The sequence below is a fragment of the Leuciscus leuciscus genome (assembly GCF_965113295.1).
Source record: "Leuciscus leuciscus genome assembly, chromosome: 11".
NCBI classification, from domain to species: Eukaryota; Metazoa; Chordata; class Actinopteri; order Cypriniformes; family Leuciscidae; genus Leuciscus; species Leuciscus leuciscus.
In genome coordinates, this window is record NC_138735.1 from 1,695,065 (window position 1) to 1,716,006 (window position 20,942).

Here is a 20,942-nt window from a genome sequence, read left to right on the forward strand (position 1 = left end):
GCGCGTTAACAACTGAACTACACTCATTAACACACACACACACACACACACACACACACACACACACACAACCCAGAGAGAGAGCGCGTTAACAACTGAACTACACTCATTAACACACACACACACACACACACACACACAACCCAGAGAGAGAGCGCGTTAACAACTGAACTACACTCATTAACACACACACACACACACACACACAACCCAGAGAGAGAGCGCGTTAACAACTGAACTACACTCATTAACACACACACACTTACTTGTTTTTCTACCATTAGGGGGACCACCGTTTTTTGCCCACTTGTGGGGTCCACCACTTCCAGTGGTTCTACAGACTTGTAAAAAATCAAGCAAGATAACAAAAAATTCCTAATAAGAAATATCACTTCAATATACCAAAATTCAAACAAAATTGTTTGCACATGCGTTTTTGTGTCACTTGTGGGGCCCGGATCTAACATTTAGGAGTTGTGGGGTCCACTTTCACAGATACACACACATTTCTAATCTTTATAGCTTAGAAGGGACCAATACACACACATTTCTAATCTTTATATCTTAGAAGGGACCAAAGTCACTATCTGTAAAACATCAACTACTTCTATTATTTGCCCTTGATTACCATATAAACTTTCTTATATTATAATGTATATCCTCTAAATTAATCTGCACACGTCTATATTGGCAAGGCAAGTTTATTTATATAGCATAGAAGTGCTTTACATAGAAGAAATTAAAATAATAATAGAATAAAGAAATAAGAATTAAAACAGTTTAGAAAAATTAAATACAGTACAGTACAAACAGTCGGACGAACATTGGCACAGTGCTCATTCAGTAGGCTAAATGCACAGCTAAACAGAAGTGTTTTGAGTCTGGATTTGAATGTGACCACTGTAGGAGCACATCTGATCTCCTCTGGAAGCTGGTTCCAGCTGCGGCTGGCATAATAGCTAAAAGCAGATTCGCCATGCTTAGAGTGAACCCTTGGTATATATCAGTTTAGCCATTAACATGGCATAAAAAGCCAATCCAGAGACTTTTCTAAATCAATGAGCCCTCAAATTTTGGTCACAGCCTGACCTGCTTCAGTCTGCAGGACACCAACTGTACTTTGTCTGCATTGTATTGGTCATTGAATGAACTGTGCGGTTTTGCTGAAGGGGATCTTGTTTGTCCCATGGTTATTTTTCTTTTATTTCTAATGAAGTTGTGTTCCTAGCCAGTCATGTTCACTGCAGCCTAAGATAATATTCTCCTAAATTGAGGACTTCACATTAAAATTCCCTATTCATCTGATGAATAAAGACTTTAAGACCCTGTGGAATTATAGCACTAATACCGTGAGTAATTTTTACACTAAACACTGGATTAAAAAACAACAACTTTACAACATGATTTGTCCTCAATGAACATATATTTGGTATTGCACAATAATCAATGAACATATTTGGTAATACACAAACAATGAACATATATTTGGTAATAACACAAAATCACATATGAGGCGAAGAATCATTGGTAATCAGGAAAAATGTGTATAATTGAGTGTGCTGCAGCGATGCAAAGTCCAGTTCACAGTTATTGCATTGGTGGATATGAATAATAGATGGATTAAGTGAGATCAACATTAGTACAAAAAACAGGGCAGAGCAACATATAACAAACAAGGAAAAGGGCATATGAGGCCAAGAATCCCTTTTAACCAGAAAATGTGTATAATTGAGTGTGCTGCATCAATGCAAAGTCCAGTTCACAGTTATTGCAATTGTTGGATAATGTTAAGTGAGTGGATTAAGTGAGAGAGCATTCACATCACAAAACTGGGATTAAACCACATGGATTACTTCTACGTTAGAAATGCTCTGAAGCTTGAAAGTTTAGAATGAACAGATAGCAATGCGCTTTGGGGTGTTTGATGTCACATTCATTCACAAACTGCATTGCCGCTCTGTCCATTACTTGAGGGGTTCCGATTGCATTAGGCAAACAATGGAGAAAACATTCAAAACATATTTTGTGTTCCAAAGATGAACTCATTTCTTATGGGTTTGAAACGACAAATAAGAGTAAATGGTGACAACTAACCCTTTAAGAGGAGAATACAATGAAAACAACTAAATTTCAACTATTGAAAACACTTAGAACATGTCCCGATGTGAATGCTAGTGTGCCGATGTGAATGCTAGGCATCCAATACGTTGAGATACCTGTATTTCACTGTACTTTCCTTCTTATGGCAGAAATACGATTTTTGATGAAGTATTTGACAGCCTTCCAGTCTCGATTTCCTAAAGCTTGAGCTTCTGCATCAACGCAGCGCTGACAGTCCTTTTTCCCTGGAACTTGGCTCCTCACAATGAATTTCCTTAGGTGCCTTTCTACTGCCGCACATTCATCTGTTGTCCAGCTTCTTTTGGCAGCAGTTTCTTTACCTATGTATACATAAAAAGAACATGTTATTAAGTTTAGGTTAATGTCTTAAGTTTAGGATTTTTAAACCTTAATCTGAACTGAAAGACTATTGGATTGATCACACAGGTCATTCATTGCCATATTGACTTGGTTCAGAGACTAAAAACACTCTTTTAGTTTGTTTCTGAATAAAACTTTTGACTAATAATAATAAATCAGTGCAATCCAGTAAAAGGTGTGCTGGCACTTTATTTTGATGGTCCCCTTTAGACATTCTGTTAACTGAGTAACAATGCACCTACATGTCAACTAACTCTCATTACAGCATTAGTAGACCATCTACTTAAAGTATTTTATACAATTTTGGCAAAAGTACTTTGTTGTACGGACATTTTATTTTAAAAACAAGGCAAAGATATTCATATTTTATGTATTGTCCTAAACATAGTCTCACATCGATGGGAATATGCATACGGAAATGACATGCAAATGAATATATTAAAACTTTTGTGTGAATGCAAAATCTTCCCTTTGTGCATCCCACACTTTTAGGATGAAATCCAAGCAAAGTGTTATACAGTTAAATTTTTCTTTTGATCATATAATGAAAGTGTTTAAAGGAACACTTCAACTTTTTGGGACTTTAGCTTATTCACCGTATCCCCCAGAGTTAGATAAGTCCGTACATACCTTTTTCATCTCCGTGCGTGCTGTAAGTCTGTTTGACGCACCCACCGCTAGCCTATCTTAGCACATAGACTGGATGTAAATGGCTACAGCTAGCATACTAATCCCAATAAGTGACAAAACACCAACATTTTCCTATTTACATGTTGTGATTTGTATAGTCACAGTGTGTACGAATAGCAAGGTCATATGACACACAGCCATTTTTTAAATGTTTAAATACTGGGAACTATATTCTCAGAAGGCGAAGCACTGCTACTTGGGTGGAGTGATTAGCGCAGCACCCGAGACACGCCGTGGTGAGGAGCAGAGAGTTCGCTCAGAGTTGGAGTAATAGAGTCAGCAATTACTAGATAGTAAATGCAAAGTTTACAATCATGGGTGTTCGCTGTATTGTAAAGAGCTGTGACAATAAACAGGGGAGACCAGGTAATACCATGATGTTCCATAGAATTCCAACCAAAAACGCTGACCTGATGAATCAATGGCTACTTGCTCTGGATATAGATCCAAACACACCTGTAGACGTCATCAAGGACTATCGCGTTTGCTCAGAACATTTCACTGAGGACGACTATTTTGAAAAAAATGGAATTTGCTACACGGACCATGAAACGTGTGCTGAGGGATACGGCCATCCCGTCGATAGTAAAGACAGGACAAAGTGGATCACCTGCGGCTGTAGGTGAATATATTTCCCAGTATTTAAACGTTTAAAAAATGGCTGTCTCACATATGACCTTGCTATTCGTACACACTGTGACTATACAAATCACAACATGTAAATAGGAAAATGTTGCCGTTATTTTGTCACTTATTGGGATTAGTTGTCACAGTGTCTGTTTGTGTATCACTGGTGTCCACTAGAGGTTCTCGTCTCCACGGTGTCATCCCACTCATGAACTGCATTCCCCACAATCCTTGTCAGTACCAATCACTGTTCATTGCACTCAGCTGTTCCCTGTCATCATTCTACCAAGCTGTTCCCTGTTATTCATTGTTAGTTCTTGTTATATATACCCTGCCTGTCTAGTGTTTGTCACGGATTCCTTGTCTTATATCACGAAATGTCAACAGTGTCAGTATTATGACGCCTTGGGATGAGAACGGGCTGGTATATCCAACTCTAGGGGATACAGTGAGTCCCAAAAAAAGTCGAAGTGTTCCTTTAACCTAAAAATTCTGACATCATTTACTCACCATAATGTTGTTCCAAACCTGTATGAGTTTCTTTCTTCTGCTGAACATTTTAAAGAATGTGGGTAACCAGAGAGTTGACGGCACAATTGACGTTCATCGTAGGAAAAAAATACTAAAGAAGTCAGTGGTGACATCAACTGTCTGGTTACCCCCAATCTTTAAAATGTCTTCTGTGTTCAGCAGAAGAAAGAAACTCATTCAGGTTTGAGGTTATAAATCAACTATAATCAGAATATTAGACTGTGAAAACATACCTATTGTAACAGCTATCAATGTGCAGTGATCAAGAGTAAAGATTTGATTAAATAATATAATTCAGAATGAAGCTTGTGTCTTCAAGACGAACGGGACCAATCAATCCACTTTACATTTCTAAGCTCACCTCTCTTTTTTGGCGACTTTCTCTGGTATTGGGAATGCAGCGTGGAAGAAGGTTCCTGCGTGGAAGAAGGTTCCTGCGTGGAAGAAGGTTCCTGCGTGGAAGAAGGTTCCTGCGTGGAAGAAGGTTCCTGCGTGGAAGAAGGTTCCTGTGAGGATGCCACACTGTCCTCAACTTCAGGCTCCTGTACTTCTGGAATAAAGTCATCTGAGTGCAAAGAAAATAAGTAATAAGTTTAATAAGTTTATTAAAGAAAAAGACAAATCAAAATATAAACTAAGGATAAATTATGCATAACATTTGTGTCATGGTGACCAAAAGCAATGATCAACAGTACAAGTTTATAAATATTCAGTATACGGCACGAGTCTTGCAGATATGTATTGTGAAAAGCGCTATACAAATAAACAAATCGAATTGAACAAATTTCACATGGTTTCCTAAATTCTACAATACAGTTGTAGAGAGAGCCGGTTTAAATTAGACTTGCACTCACACTGGTAGCACAATTTAAATGTATGCCCTTGGCAGATACTTTCTCTCCAAAGCAACTTACAGAACACATTACAGTGGCAACAGCCCTGGAGCAATGGGATGAAGCATCTTTCTAAAGGACACAATGGTTGTGGAGATTAACTACCTTGGGATAACTATACCTGTGGTGTTGCTTACTGTACCACACAATTAACTGGAAACAATGTCCAACATTCCCCACATGGAACAGGCAGCATGTCTAAAATATGTCAACTATTAATTTAAACTAAAAGGTTATATTAATGCAACATCCAAATATGTGCAATTCTGTAAAAATTGTGCAATAACATCTGCACTTAAATGAGAGATCTTTCATAACCAATTTTTTTTTAAAATCATACAAACATACCTTCCTCTTGTGAACACCCATCCATGTCAACAGTCTCTAAAACAGCAAGTAATAGAATATGAATGAGCTGTAAACCTGAAACTGCAATCAATTTGTCAAGAGTATACATCTGTAAAATGACTACATAAATAGCTGAATAGACTAAAATTGTCTAGTTAGTCACATTATAACAATAAAACCTGCCCTCTTCTTCAGTGTTGGTCAAATACTTCTACTCTGTTCTATTCAATTCAATTCTATTACTTATCAAATACTATCTACTATTCTAAAAGAGAACGATTTATAAATGGACAAAGCTGTGCTTTTTAACTTTCCTTAACAATAAAAAAGACTTGTATATCAATACCAGTCACATCAAGCTGAATTTCATCCAGATTCTTCCCCTTGTATTCTCCTAGCCGTCCCTGTTCCAGCGCTAGAAGAACTTTGCTTATTTTAGCTAGCTGGAGGGTGCCCTCTGGAAGGCGGTAGTGCTTTCTGTGGACCTCGATGTTATGCCCAAGGAAATCTGCCAATTGGTCGAGTTCTGTAGTCTTGAGATTCAGAACAGTCGACAGAGTAGCAATGTGTTTCCTAAGTTTTGTTGAGGTTAGCGCTTTGGGATGTTTGATGTCATCACATTCATTCACAAACTGCCTAATGCAATCGGAACCCCTCAAGTAATGGACAGAGAGCGGCAATGCAAACAAGTATCCGTTTTCACTCAGTACTCCACATTCTTCTCGCTTTTCAGTCAGAGTATCGAGCGATTCTCTCATAACCGGGGTAAGGAGAACAGGGACTTTCCTCCCTCTCTTTCCTACTATGGCAATCCGAACAAAATGTTTGCAAAGCTTCTGCTCCAGTGCTGTAAGGGCTAGGTTAACATCTTCGTGTGTTTCTGATGTATCCTTTGACATGAACGCCGACAAGGACATTCGGGATACTTCTCCTGCTCTTCGTCGGTTGAAGAGGATAACTTGCGCCAGGGTCACTTTAGCAAGGTCCTTCCAGTTCAAGGGAGAAGGCTCTTCTTGCAGGGCATTCAATTGCTTCTGCTGTTTCTCAGACAAATAGCAATGCAGTCTTTGGACATCCTGTGTGAATGGTAGAATCTGAGGAGAATTCCACTTGGTCTGGTTAAGCTGAGTTAGCGCTTGACTTGCAATGTCAAATTTCCAACTTTCTTGGTATAGCAGTGCAAATTCCTCAGCATCTTTGGCAGTCTGTTGATCTTTCATCTTCAATCCTTCAGATTTGATGAACATGGCTAAAGCATGCAAGCCATGTCCAACTTTGCGAGCAAGAGACGGACGTTTATATTTACCAGTTTCACCATTGAATCCAGCTAGGCATCTTGCAGCTGAGACAACATGAGTGTACTTTTCAGGCTTTATGAGTTCTTTGATAGTCTTCACATGTGTCAACTTTTTTGCTTCCAGTACCAGTCTGCCAAGCTCTCTCAGTTTTTGTCGAATATATTGGTGCTGGCTGATTACATACTCATTCTTTCTGAACTGTCTGTAACCATACTCAAGAATGCAGCGGTCTTCCTTAATAGCAACTGCAACCTCATCCTGATTCATACCACTTAAGAACTTCCAGTACGCATCGCTAAATCCACTTGGAGCAGGTTCAGCAAATGCACACAAAGCTTGAACTCTTGTTTTACCTCGTTTAGATGTCTTACCCTGAGGCTTGAAATTACAGACCTGAAAGTGACGCCACATCGCTCTTTTTCGGAACATTCCATAGCAATAAACACAGTGCATGAATTCTTGTCCATCGGTCATTTACTTTGGCTGCTTCCATGGGATGAGTTTGCCTTTGTGACTCTCCAAAACTTGAGTGTTGTGTTCAAAGTTACCCTTGTTTCTGAGAAAATCCAACTGTCGTCGCCTTTCTTTTGAATTCTTTGGCAAGCTTAATGCCTTTGCGACCTCGACCACATCGCTGTGTCTACGCGACAAGTGTCTTGACATTTTCTGAACTACCTGTCCACAATACAAGCAATGATGTTTTTTATTATATCTTCTGGAACCATCCTCCTTCTTCAAAACTGCATTAACAAAGACCGATGGCTCTTTTTCAGGTGGTATTGAAACACTTGTCTCCTTGTGTCTTCCTTCTTCTTGGCTATCAGGAAATCTTTGTGCCGAGTCATGACTTGTTTCAAATCTTCTGCTCTGACTGGACTTAAATCGACTCTGACTTGAAGACTCACTTTTGTTCTGACTGGACTTAAATCGACTCTGACTTGAAGACTTGTTTCTGCACTGACTAATGGATGACATTTTGACATTCTTTTTTTTATTTTCCAGGGATAACTCCAAGCTGCAGTCACTGTCATTGCTTTCCTCCCTGGGATTTGGAATATAATCATCTTCACTATCGCAACAGGAGTCATCTGAATCTACAAGACTCCTTTGAATCTTTCAGAAAAGAAAAGTTAAAAAGGATTAGTCTCCCAGTAAAAGACGACAAAAAAAGAAATTTGCTCACCTTCATCCCAGATGTGCATGACTATTGTTCAGTGACCTTTCATAAAATGACTGAAATAAACACACAACTCGTTTTGACCAGCAGTTATGGACTCCTGTAAGAAACGCTTTAACATGAATTTATAAAACAGTGTTTTCTTTCAATTGTATCGACATGGATTATCATTAGCCAGCCTAAACGACATGCAAGTCTTGAAAATGTTGGTTGTCATCGGCTTCCATTCCATGTCTCAACATCTAAAATTTTATTTTCTTAAACTGTACTCATGTGAGCAATAAAGGTCATGCACATCTGGAATGGGATTGAGTAATTTGAGAATTCTTACATTTTAATCCTTTAGTATGATAAACTGACCATTGCATATTGGGATGACATACATTCTATAGGGGCGTTAAGTAAAATGTAGAGTAAGATTAATTCAAGTAAATGAAATTAGAAATGTTCTGTTGATTACGGTTAGACCAAGAGACTAAAAACAAGAGGATATAGAGAACAGCATAAAAAGGCACACCCCTATCAATATTATTTGGAGAAACAATTGACTGGCATCAGGTTAATGAGTGAGATAACTAAAGTTACTAGTACTATAATTTGACTATAAACTGTATTTAAGGCTCAAGTTTCTGGAGATGCACATTTGTCTCCTCTAATCACATTACAGGCTATACAAATATTTAAAATAAAATATTAAAATAAAATAAAAATATATTTTATTAATGTTTACCTTTATCGTTATACAAAGCTGTTAGATCGAGGTCCAATATGAACAAAGTTTTCACTTATTATGTGAGGAGAGTAAAGGCCCCGATATACTCGATATAAGGCGAAGTTTTCTTGTATTTCGCTTGGGGGTAAAATTGTTTTGAAGTACATGATCAGCGGTGTATCGTTAAACATCTGACGCCGCCCACACTGCGTTAGTTAGCATTAACCATTAAGTGATATAATGTATGAAAAAATTAGGCTTACAGGGCGGTGACAGTTTCTCCTCGGCCTTTGTGAAGCCATTCCAGACATAGAAGTGGAAGGCTCATCTATGCTGTCATCACTTGACTCATTAAGAGGAACAGAAAAATCTGGTACTCTATCCATCTGCAAAAAGAGAATTGTATCATGTATGATTATGCATTTTTGTTCCCATTCTATGGAAATGTTATACAGGGGAAATATTTTGGTAGAAATGTTCCCAGAGTGTCTGAGACATACCAAAACATGTTTTGGAACAACTTCATTGTCTGACTGCAGACTAGAATCCTCATCAGTTTCATCTACTATACTCTCATTTGATTCAATCAGAGGATCAGAAAAATCAGCTACTCCAACCACCTGCAAAAAAGGAGTTTCAATTTCAACATATGTAATACATTTTGGCTTACATTCTATTAAAATTAGTCACAGGGGAAGGACATTTGCACCATTTATAGAAACAGCAGCATTTTAAAGTACAGTATCTGAGGCATACCTGAATGTTTCCATTCCTCGTCTTCTTTAGAACAACATCACAGTGTGGAGTGGGAGGGTTGTCTTTAATATACTCCTCATCCGTCTCATCACTTTCGGTATAGTTCACTAGGGAAAACCCTTTGATGGTAAATACCTGATTTGGCTCCTGGTAATCAGACAAAAAAAAAAAAAAAACAGAAACCAAAAGGTAACAAAAGTTAGCTCATGTGAAAACAGTTTCTCATCTAGCACAGCTGAAATATAAGAGCATACATTTGTCTTTTCTAGAGGTAATAGCAAGTGTCACAGCAACAAATAAGATGTTGCAATGCAGTACATCCAAAATACTCATTCTGAACATGCAGCAGCTTGATCAGTGTTGAATTACACCTGCAATTACACTAGTTTAAATATTGACAGGTGTTGTCCCAATGATGTTAAATCACTAAGAGTGAGATCCATACGTCAGGGCCCCATAATGCCTAGACTGGAAATGTGTGTGTGTGTGTGGGGGCCCCATAAGGCCTAAACTGGAAATGTGTGTGTGTGAGCTTAACTGTGAATTCATTCGTTTGAGGGAAGGGCCCCATAAGGCCTAGATTGGAAACGTGTGTGTGTGTGTGTGAGCGCTTGACATGCAGCATGAGGGCAAGACTAGAATAGATTGTATGACAGTCAACATTACTCCTTTACCTGCGTGACGACAGCATCTTTGTTGGAGGCATCATGGGAAGAGTGATCTGTTAGGGATGTTTTGGTCTCTAGAACAGAAGTCTGTTGCTTTGGCTCCTGGAAATCAGACAAAAAACAACAGAAACCAAAGGTAACAAAAGTTAGCTCATGTGAAAACAGTTTCTCATCTAGCACAGCTGAAATATAAGAGCATACATTTGTCTTTTCTAGAGGTAACAGCAAGTGTCACAGCAACAAATACGATGTTGCAATGCAGTACATCCAAAATACTCATTCTGAACATGCAGCAGCTTGATCAGTGTTGAATTACACCTGCAATTACACTACTTTAAATATTGACAGGTGTTGTCCCAATGATGTTAAATCACTAAGAGTGAGATCCATACGTCAGGGCCCCATAATGCCTAGACTGGAAATGTGTGTGTGTGTGGGGGCCCCATAAGGCCTAAACTGGAAATGTGTGTGTGTGAGCTTAACTGTGAATTCATTCGTTTGAGGGGAGGGCCCCATAAGGCCTAGATTGGAAACGTGTGTGTGTGTGTGAGCGCTTGACATGCAGCATGAGGGCAAGACTAGAATAGATTGTGATGACAGTCAACATTACTCCTTTACCTGCGTGACGATAGCATCTTTGTTGGAGGCATCATGGGAAGAGTGATCTGTTAGGGATGTTTTGGTCTCTAGAACAGAAGTCTGTTGCTTTGGCTCCTGGAAATCAGACAAAAAACAACAGAAACCAAAGGTAACAAAAGTTACCTCATGTGAAAACAGTTTCTCATCTAGCACAGCTGAAATATAAGAGCATACATTTGTCTTTTCTAGAGGTAATAGCAAGTGTCACAGCAACAAATAATATGTTGCAATGCAGTACATCCAAAATACTCATTCTGAACATGCAGCAGCTTGATCAGTGTTGAATTACACCTGCAATTACACTAGTTTAAATATTGACAGGTGTTGTCCCAATGATGTTAAATCACTAAGAGTGAGATCCATACGTGAGGGCCCCATAAGGCCTAGACTGGAAATGTGTGTGTGAGCTTAACTGTGAATTCATTCGTTTGAGGGGAGGGCCCCATAAGGCCTAGATTGGAAACGTGTGTGTGTGTGTGAGCGCTTGACATGCAGCATGAGGGCAAGACTAGAATAGATTGTGATGACAGTCAACATTACTCCTTTACCTGCGTGACGACAGCATTTTGTTTGGAGGCATCATGGGAAGAGTGATCTGTTAGGGATATTTTTGTCTCTAGAACAGAAATCTTTTGCTTTGGCTCCTGGAAATCAGACAAAAAGTTCTAAGAAACAGATCATGCATATGAGATCACATAGCTATGCATAGATAATCAGGTTAATATACGATTTATAATGAACTACAAATTGTAGAAAACAGATGTAGCTGTGCTATTCAGCACTTTAAAATCAGTATAGCTAATATAAGCAACTCACCTTTTTACGCCACGGCCATTGTGAATCACCATAGTTGTATTCGATTTCACTTCCTATTTCAATTTTCTTCACAGCAAATAGACACAAATGTGGCGTGTCGTTTACTATGATTTTTTTCATGGTGCAGTTTGGAGATTTGTGGTTGTCATTAATCAATCTTCCAAGAGAACAGTCTTCTTTGGATGCATCAATACTAAAATAAATAAGAAAACCACCCTTTAATTGTTTAACTACAATACCAAATTTCACCACCCATGTTGTATGGGCCGTTTGGACGACGACGCACATGCATTATATAATTGCATTGCATATAATGTGTGCTGGTCAACTAGTCTAATATTAAGAAACCCCTAGAACTTAGCCCGTCAATTTTCATTTTACAATGATCTTCTCTCTCTGTGTGCGCTCATCCGTGTTTGTGAGAGAGCTCGAGCAGCACTGATATGGTATTTTTTAATCCATAAGTAGCGAACACGCAAGTTTTCATACAAAATAAATAGCATAATTAGGTACTTTAGTTGTAATTAACACAATAACGTAACACATGTTTCTCAACACTGACAATGAATGAATAAATAAACGCTTGTTTCTCCAGACTCGCGCTTATCAGTAGGCTAACGTTAATCCACAAATCACAGCAATTTCATAATCACATAGCCATAGCGATTTCAAGATATATAGTTCAGCATTACTTGAGCATTTTATTATTTGATGAGTATTTTAAGATAATCCATGCAATCTGTGTGATCATCGAATCCATAAGATTAAGTTAACTCAATCAACTTTCCACATCGAGCCCAGGCCGTTTACCTTCAGAATCAGGAGTCAGAAGTACTGTGTTGTCCTCGCTCATGACATCAGTCAGACGGCGGCCGCGGGAGTGGAAGGGGGATCGAGCGGGAATCTTTATTGGTGTCGATTTTTAGTCTCTCTTAAATGATAGGCCTTACGCATCTGTCAATCATCCCCGCTTGCTATTTGGGGAATGAACCCAGCGCTATGATTGGTTGAACTCTTCTTCTTTTGCATTAGCTTGATTTGAGGACAGCGCGTGCACAGAGGCGTCACCAGGTTTTTGCCATAGCAGTGTTTCCCACACATAGACTAATTCGTGGCGGTGCGCCACAGAATAAACACCGGCTGCCCACATATTGCGTTTCGTTATAAAAAAAATGTTTTACGCAATTTAAAACACACAGCGTACATTCATTCAGCTGCATTTCCTTTCCCTGCACTCCCTCCGTCTCTCTGTCACTCACGCGTCTCTCTCACAGGCAATTTTTTGTCTCGCCAAAGCCTTATTTGATTGGTGAGTGATGTACATGACTGCTGCGCTTGCGATAGGCGCATATACTGAAAGAACGAGCAGAGAGAGAGGCCCGGTCGCGCTAGCGCACCCTCACCGTCTTCAAACTGTCTTGATCTCTCTCGCTCCCTCGCGCATATTAATCAAAATCAATTGAGAATTGACACGATGGTAAAAGATGGGAAGACCGAAGTTTCACGTGGAGCATTCGGGTATTTTTTTCCTGAATTACTGCTGGGTGTTGTGCTAAAAAAGAAAACCTTTTACGTTGCCTTATCTTCTCTGAAAAGCGTTCCGCATATTCAGCTGACATAAACACTTTAAATCAGGGTTCACCAATCTCAGTCCTGGAGGGCCGCTGTCCTGCAGAGTTTAGCTCCAACCAGCTCCAACACACCTGTTTGAAAGTTTCTAGTATGCCTAGTGAGACCTTGATTAGCTGGTTCAGGTGTGTTTAATTGGGGTTGGAGCTAAACTCTGCAGGACAGCGGCCCTCCAGGACCGAGATTGGTGAACCCTGCTTTAAATAAACAAAACAAAACCTACCCAATGATGAAATGTTCTCTGTGTTGACAAATCTTGTGCGATGTCCTAACTGCTGGGATAATCACACACGTTGTACAAATACGCTAATGGCACGTACGATTTGCGAACTAATGACTTCTTTGAACCGATTCAAACAAAACAAATTTTTACTGTTTGCGGTAAATGCAGTTGGGTTGTCGAGGTCAAAACTCTAAATAAGATGTGAATCAAATAAACTTACTATAATGTTGTCATTTTTTTACTCTAACACGTGAAGGTGTGAATCATTTTTGATTAATATTTAATATAATAAGTTCTGTTTCACAGATTATTAAAGGGATAGTTCACTTTGAAATTAATTTTTTATTTAATTTAGTTTTAGCTTACCTCAAGGGCATCCAAGATGTAGGTGTCTGTTTCCGCAGTAGTTTCAATTTTGATATTTTTAGGTCAAACCGTTCTTGTCTGTAAGTCATATAATGCAGGTCTGTGGTCACTGTCTCAAAACACAAGCACATAGTCCAAATTAAACAATTCCCCATCATAAGTACACATTGATGGCCTAAGACACGAAACGAGCGGTTTGTGTGAGAAAACGAACAGTATTTATATCGTTGTTATATCTTGAAAACAGCACATGTCCAAATGATCTGACGGCGCAGGCGGGTATAGATGTATACATAGATGTCGCCTTGGCTACTGCAGTTCATTGGAACGAAACTGTAGCCACGCGACATCTAGTATACATCTATACCCGCCCGCGCCGTCAGATCATTTGGACATGTGCTGTTTTCAAGATATAACAACGATATAAATACTGTTCGTTTTCTCACACAAACCGCTCGTTTCGTGTCTTAGGCCATCAATGTGTACTTACGATGGGGAATTGTTTCATTTGGATGATGGGGAATTGTTTTAATTTGGACTCTGTGCTTGTGTTTTGAGACAGTGACATCGACCTGCATATGACTGACAGACAAGAACGGTTTGACCTAAAAATATCAAAATTGAAACTACTGCGTAAACAAAGACACCTACATCTTGGATGCCCTTGAGGTAAGCTAAAACATATCAAAAATTTATTTCAAAGTGAACTATCCCTTTAACGCAGATTATTACCATCCCCACAACACCCGCCACAAATTAATTTAAAATCTGTGGGAAACACTGCATAAACAGTATATAAACGTTTTTTTGCGTAGTTTAGAGTGACAAATCGTACCAGTGTACTTTAAAAGTCAAAATACGTATCTTCTACGCAAAATGCGTACAGGTTGGCAGGTCTGCTTATCATTGGAATTAACTGCTGCTGTCCACCAGCCATGTGCGATTAAAAGATTAGTCCTGCTGTTGTTCATTCATCAGCTACTCAATGGGTCTCATTCATGAAACACGAGCAGAACAAATTTTTGTGTAAATCTTGTGTAAAGTGGTTCTGGCGTAAATTTTCGGATTCATTAAAATGTTCGTATTTTCCAAATGTTAGTTGGTACGAAAGAAATCTACACCTGCTCCCAGCCACGCGTAAATAGTGCGTTTAACATCCGAACGTTTTGCTCATTAATAAGGCTGCATTTTGAAAAAAATATTATAGTAGGCTAATTACATACGGTTTTTCTTTTTACTTTTATTACGAGAGCCAGTAATAGCATCTGCAAACGGAACACTTTTTTTTTATATTCAAGCTGGGTTTTTTTGTGTGTGTGTGTGTCCGCAAGTCACAAGTGTTGCAGTCAAGCTTCATGTCGAACCAATTTCTTTTCACTTCTGGGACTGTTCGATTAACAGATGAAACTCCATTAACTGCATCTGTAATATGCTGCCAAGCATTTTTACATAAAGCATTTAGGTATTACCTAAAAAATCCTTTTTTTTAGGGACCTGATACGCCACTATGTACGCTTGAAAATAAAATGTGGCTTTTTGAATGAACTTCTGATAATAAAACTTCAATTTCTGCATCTGAGAAATTTATCTTCTTCATTCGCTTTTGAGAAGACATGTTGAAATCCTTCGTTTCGTGTCATAACATGATGCCCATATATAGTTGTCAGTCGGTTTTAATGGGCGGGATTTATGGTAATTGCGAATGAGCGTGCACGCGCGTCCCATTTACGACTGATTGGAATTCATTAACCCACACACACGTTTCACTATCAAATCTGACGTTTACGAAGTATTTGTGAATCAGGAGAAGAGTTTTCGGGAATGTCTCCTTACGCGCAAATCACTCACATATTTACTTGTATATTTACGAATGTTTCATGAATGAGACCCAATGTGTGTTGCATATCTTCATAGAATTTTCAACATCTCTACAAAACATGTAGCGTGTTTCCATGCTCACCACCAGTGACGCTTCTGCCACTCAAATTCGAACAGAAATGTGCTCTGTAACTCAGTGTAGTCTCTCGCCCGGCATTCTTCTGCTGAAATGAGTTCACCCCTGTACTCCAAAACAAAAGCTCCGGCTTCCACAGGCTGGGTAGCAAACACTCCTCTACCTATGAGGACAAACCATTAAAAATACATTTAACTGGAAGAAAAATGTGTTGTCTTAACCCTTCACATACAGATGTGGTATAACCATATCAAAATGATATTAAAGCTTACTGCCTTATAATCAGGGTATTTGCAGGAATCATCACTTCCAATGTAATACTTTTTAATACCATTTTTAAGACATTTCCAAAACATTTAAGACCTGCACATCACTTTGACTTCTATGCAACATCACCCTGCTCAGCAGAGATATTTGAAGGAACAATGGAAATTTTTTGCTTTAAACTAACTATAGTGGAGTAAAGGTCAATAGAAGTATATAGGAGACCAGATTATAGCATTTTAAGTAAGAAATACTACAGAAATTGAATGGACATCGAAAATAAAATAAAAAATATGCAGTTTTATTTAATGTATTAATTAAATATGCTGCAAAGGCTATTGGGTGAAGAGCAGTGAGTGATTCTCTATTTGTCTTTTGTTTGATTACAGTGACAGACAGAGCAGACCTGTGTATTAGGCTGCTTTCCCTTTAAGACTGAATGCACGGATCCAATATAATGAATGACGTGACATCCATCCAATTTTCTACCTATTATTTACATTCATTTAAGATGAATGTGTGTATTTAATGGGTAAAGAGCAGAAGAACTGAAGCAGGTGCTTGAGCGCTGACAGAAGACTTCAGTACACACGCTTCGAGTGTGCGCGCACAGAGGGCTGCCCGTCATGGTTCATTGCAATTTAGCATTTTAAATAACATAGCATTTATGTACACAAATACATATTAATAAATTACATTTTGATGTTTGAAAGCATTTTATTACAGTCTATGTTGAAAGTCTCTAGGTTTACACTGGCACACGCATGCCCAGTGTTGGTTAAAGGTCACGTGATCCGCGTTTTCAGTTTTAATGTGGACGGAGATCAATTCTAATACGCAGCTTAAACACTGGTGTGGACGGAGATCGAATTCGTTTTAATTCTCCGTTTCTAAACTAAAACACAGTAGTGTGGATGGGGCCTATGATTCAGGTTATTAAAACACAATGTGGACACTTTTACCAAACCAATGCTAATTTATCATTTTGCAACTACAAAGACATGGATTATCATGTAAGCATATGCAAACAATCAGTACTAAGAAATTAATGTGTAATATGCTGACCCATACCTTTGTTACTATCGATAAATCGCTCCATAAACCCAGGTTTGTCCCTCAAAGACAGAATGTGTGTCCTGGCATCATCAACAGGCCTTATCCTCGTCTTCCTTTTCAACATTATGGTGCTGAAAATAATTACACATAGACAATAAAAATAAATGAAATTAGCATGGGGAAAAAACGAAATGTAGCTTGCACAGGTCAGACAACAGATATAACACAGAAATGATAGTTAAGCTAACTTAGATCTATTCAGCCATTTTGTAAATACTGTAAGATATAGATCAATAAACAGATAGTCTGTCAGCTGCACGCGATCTGCCATCATGTCTGATCAATTAAAACATGAGGTAAAAAAAAAGTCTGAAATCGTTGTCAAACCAATAAATTAGAGGATTTTTGCAAAACCATAAAGAAAACGGAGTCGAATTATCATGTATTGTAATGCAATAAAATGCTTCTTACGCAGCCGCCATTATAAGCTATCGATCTATCACGCATCACTTCTCATAACATTATAAGCTATGATCTGAATAAAATGCTAACGTTACATCATTAACTATCATTTAGTTGCGCTACGATTTGAGTAAGAATTGAAACGAATATCATGTACAAAGTCAAATAACTTCACCTACCTGTTTCTCACATGAAGAGTGCTGTGCCGCGTGTTCAGAGTCGAAGCGCGTGGATCTTCCGGTTTAAAATGTCGTCCGTGAACGTCTCCGTGGGCTTTCAGCAGCTAGCCATCTGATTAAAACCTTACTTCATTAAGCATTATTCTGTTCACACGACTAGAAATACACATGAAACTATATCAAATGTTTAGTTAAATACTATAGGATTACAGCAAACTGTTGCTTAGTCTACATAAAGTGTTTCTTTCGTTGAAACAGAATCAAAACATGAGGAATTAAAGATTAAAACCCAGAAACAGTGTGCGTCAGTGCGTCAGTGCGTGAGTGCGTGGGCGCATCCAATAAAACTACACGGCTCCTCCCTCCCTCTCCGTGGGCCTTTCTCATTGGCTAAAGCCACACACACATCCGGGAGTGTGTATCTGCTGCAATACCACGTTCCCAGCTACAGGGGCGATAGAGAGCATACACACTTACACACTCAAAACTGGTTTTTATTACCTTGTGGGGAAAGTGAAAAAAAAGCATGAGGCATATCAGCAGAGGCTACTGAGGCAGTTTACGTTGAAATCGGTGTGGGGCCCACCATTTTGGGCCCCACAACGTTGTTGGACCCCATACCGTTGGTGTGCTCCCGGTGACTGGGACCCACAAAGTAATAAATACAAGTACACACACACACACACACACACACACACAACCCAGAGAGAGAGCGCGTTAACAACTGAACTACACTCATTAACACACACTCACACACACACACACACAACCCAGAGAGAGAGCGCGTTAACAACTGAACTACACTCATTAACACACACACACACACACACACACAACCCAGAGAGAGAGCGCGTTAACAACTGAACTACACTCATTAACACACACACACACACACACACACACACAACCCAGAGAGAGAGCGCGTTGACAACTGAACTACACTCATTAACACACACACACACACACACACACACTCACACACAACCCAGAGAGAGAGCGCGTTAACAACTGAACTACACTCATTAACACACACTCACACACACACACACTCACAACCCAGAGAGAGAGCGCGTTAACAACTGAACTACACTCATTAACACACACACACACACTCACACACACACAACCCAGAGAGAGAGCGCGTTAACAACTGAACTACACTCATTAACACACACTCACACACACACACACACACAACCCAGAGAGAGAGCGCGTTAACAACTGAACTACACTCATTAACACACACTCACACACACACACACACACACACAACCCAGAGAGAGAGCGCGTTAACAACTGAACTACACTCATTAACACACACACACACACACACACGCACACACACACACACACACACACACACCATCCAGAGAGAGAGCACTTTCACAACTGAACCACACACACACACACACACACACACACACACCTGGTTCACTGTCTCTGTGGGGTCTCTACATTGTCCAACACTCATTAGACAGTGGTTACACAAACAATACTAGACCAAGTAACAAGGCAAACACAAACATGAGGGCTTAAATACACAAGGACTGATGCCTAAACAATCAAGACAATGAACCAATGACAACATAACATATGAGACAAGGGGATCACATGACATGAGGACAAGGGGATCACATGACATGAGGACAAGGGGATCACATGACATGATCACATGAGGACAAGGGGATCACATGACATGAAACATGAACATGAAACAGAAGCCAAAACTATACATTACATCCATTGACGTAATGTTTTTTTATACTGTACAAACTGTATTTTCTGTCCCCTTACACTAACCCTCCCCTAAACCTACCCATCACACACACACACACACACACACACACACACACACACACACACACACACTAACCCTCCCCTAAACCTACCCATCACACACACACATGCAATTGTGATTTTATTTTATAAAAAATTTTTGGGAATTCTGACTTTTTTTCTCAGAATTGTGTCCTCCTCTCCTCCTTCATCTATTCCTCTCCCAGACTTTATTTCTCTCTCTCTCTCTCTGCTTCTCTGAGTTGTTCGGCGTCCACATTGAACAAAACCAATTCAAAGAGTCCCATTTTACTGTATATGTCCACGTAATGGAAAGAGCTTCAACACCTCCGACTGAGATTGGATCCAGCTATTTCTCAATATTTCAGTGATCTGTTACTGTTACATAAAATGTTTATCGGTTGTTTTTTTCAGTACTTTTGAGCTGCCGACGTTGCAGAAGTAGAGGCTTTATACTATATTTAAAGTCCCCCTGTGGTGAACATCCATCTTTTAATGTTGTTTATGTGTCTATGTGGAGTTTTTAATACGCTTTAAGACAAACCATGTGTAAGTTCATAAGTCGACACCATTGCTGAGTATTTCCTCCTTAAAACTGCAGTGAACCAAAGACAGTCTCAAACACACGCTTTGAAATCGCTGGTGTTTCTGACGTCACAAACTACCTTGTAACCAATCAGATCAACGTGTGATCGTCAACCAGTGGATCTCTGAGCTGAGTGAGTGAGTGGAGGTGGGGCTCATTTGCATATTCATAGAACCACGCATACTAAATGAGGCGAGGGTGTCGAGTTACATTTAAGATATTTTAAGGCATGATGTTATTATTTTTTTTCAAGGAAAAAACACTTAAGTAAGAGTTTTAAGGGATACAATTATTGACTACACGGGAACTTTGAGGTTTGGAACATTATATCTTCATTTCTGACATGCTGTGTTTAAGTATTTGTAAATAAGACCAGAAATGTCCATGATTTGGGGATTGGGTAAGCTTGTGTGACAAGAAAATGTAAGCATTTTAGAAACAAGTTAAATGTACTGTGTGGAAACAACATGAACTGTGTTAATGGCATGGTCACAACACACAGATGTTGTGCTAGTCGTGTTCAGAGTTTTGGAAATGTGACTACAGATTGGACAAAAGGATGTTAGCAACTGTAATTGCAATTAATTGAAAATGCATTACAGTGGCAATTTCCTTCACATCTGAAAAGATTCTGCCTCACCGAAGCAACCTTTGGATCCTAAACCAATACGTTTCAAAATGTCAGAAATTTTGACATATTTTATCGTTCTGTAATATCGTTGAAGGATGCTCATCTCACCTGTTAATTTGCAGGAGGATTCGCACTATTGATGCAACTATTGAACGGTGC

The 20,942-nt window shown here is 39.1% G+C and overlaps 1 protein-coding gene across 6 annotated transcripts; it reads right to left on the reverse strand.

Moving 5' to 3' along the window:
* Positions 1-256: 256 nt before the first annotated feature.
* LOC309508762 (uncharacterized protein) lies at positions 257-18,462 on the reverse strand. 6 transcript variants are annotated; one of them, XM_082183222.1, is made up of 12 exons: positions 17,144-18,462; positions 15,815-15,971; positions 11,637-11,829; positions 11,369-11,464; positions 10,800-10,895; positions 10,188-10,283; positions 9,514-9,660; positions 9,258-9,377; positions 9,021-9,143; positions 5,571-5,606; positions 4,691-4,894; positions 257-2,441 (listed from the first exon to the last, which is right to left on the reverse strand). In XM_082183222.1, exons 1-12 carry the CDS (start codon positions 17,250-17,252, stop codon positions 2,388-2,390), a joined length of 1,431 nt encoding a protein of 476 aa, XP_082039348.1. In that variant the 5' UTR covers positions 17,253-18,462; the 3' UTR covers positions 257-2,387. The 6 variants fall into 6 exon arrangements, 2 of the variants coding, with proteins under 2 accessions (XP_082039348.1, XP_082039349.1); XR_014209716.1 differs by lacking the exon at positions 257-2,441 and having other exon boundaries at positions 4,689-4,894; positions 5,571-7,981; positions 17,144-17,259; positions 17,770-18,462; XR_014209719.1 differs by lacking the exon at positions 257-2,441 and adding an exon at positions 5,917-7,981 and having other exon boundaries at positions 4,792-4,894.
* Positions 18,463-20,942: the final 2,480 nt, after the last annotated feature.

What these genes read in the sequence shown, in the direction of transcription:
- LOC309508762 (XM_082183222.1), bottom strand. Translation starts at nt 17,252, where the DNA reads ATGTTGAAAAGGAAGACGAGGATAAGGCCTGTTGATGATGCCAGGACA. An exon ending in TGGCAGAAGCGTCACTGGTG is followed by an intron (nt 11,830 to 15,814) that starts GTGAGCATGGAA and finishes TATTTATTTTAG; the next exon opens with TATTGATGCATCCAAAGAAG. An exon ending in TGGGTGTTCACAAGAGGAAG is followed by an intron (nt 4,895 to 5,570) that starts GTATGTTTGTAT and finishes CTTTGCACTCAG; the next exon opens with ATGACTTTATTCCAGAAGTA.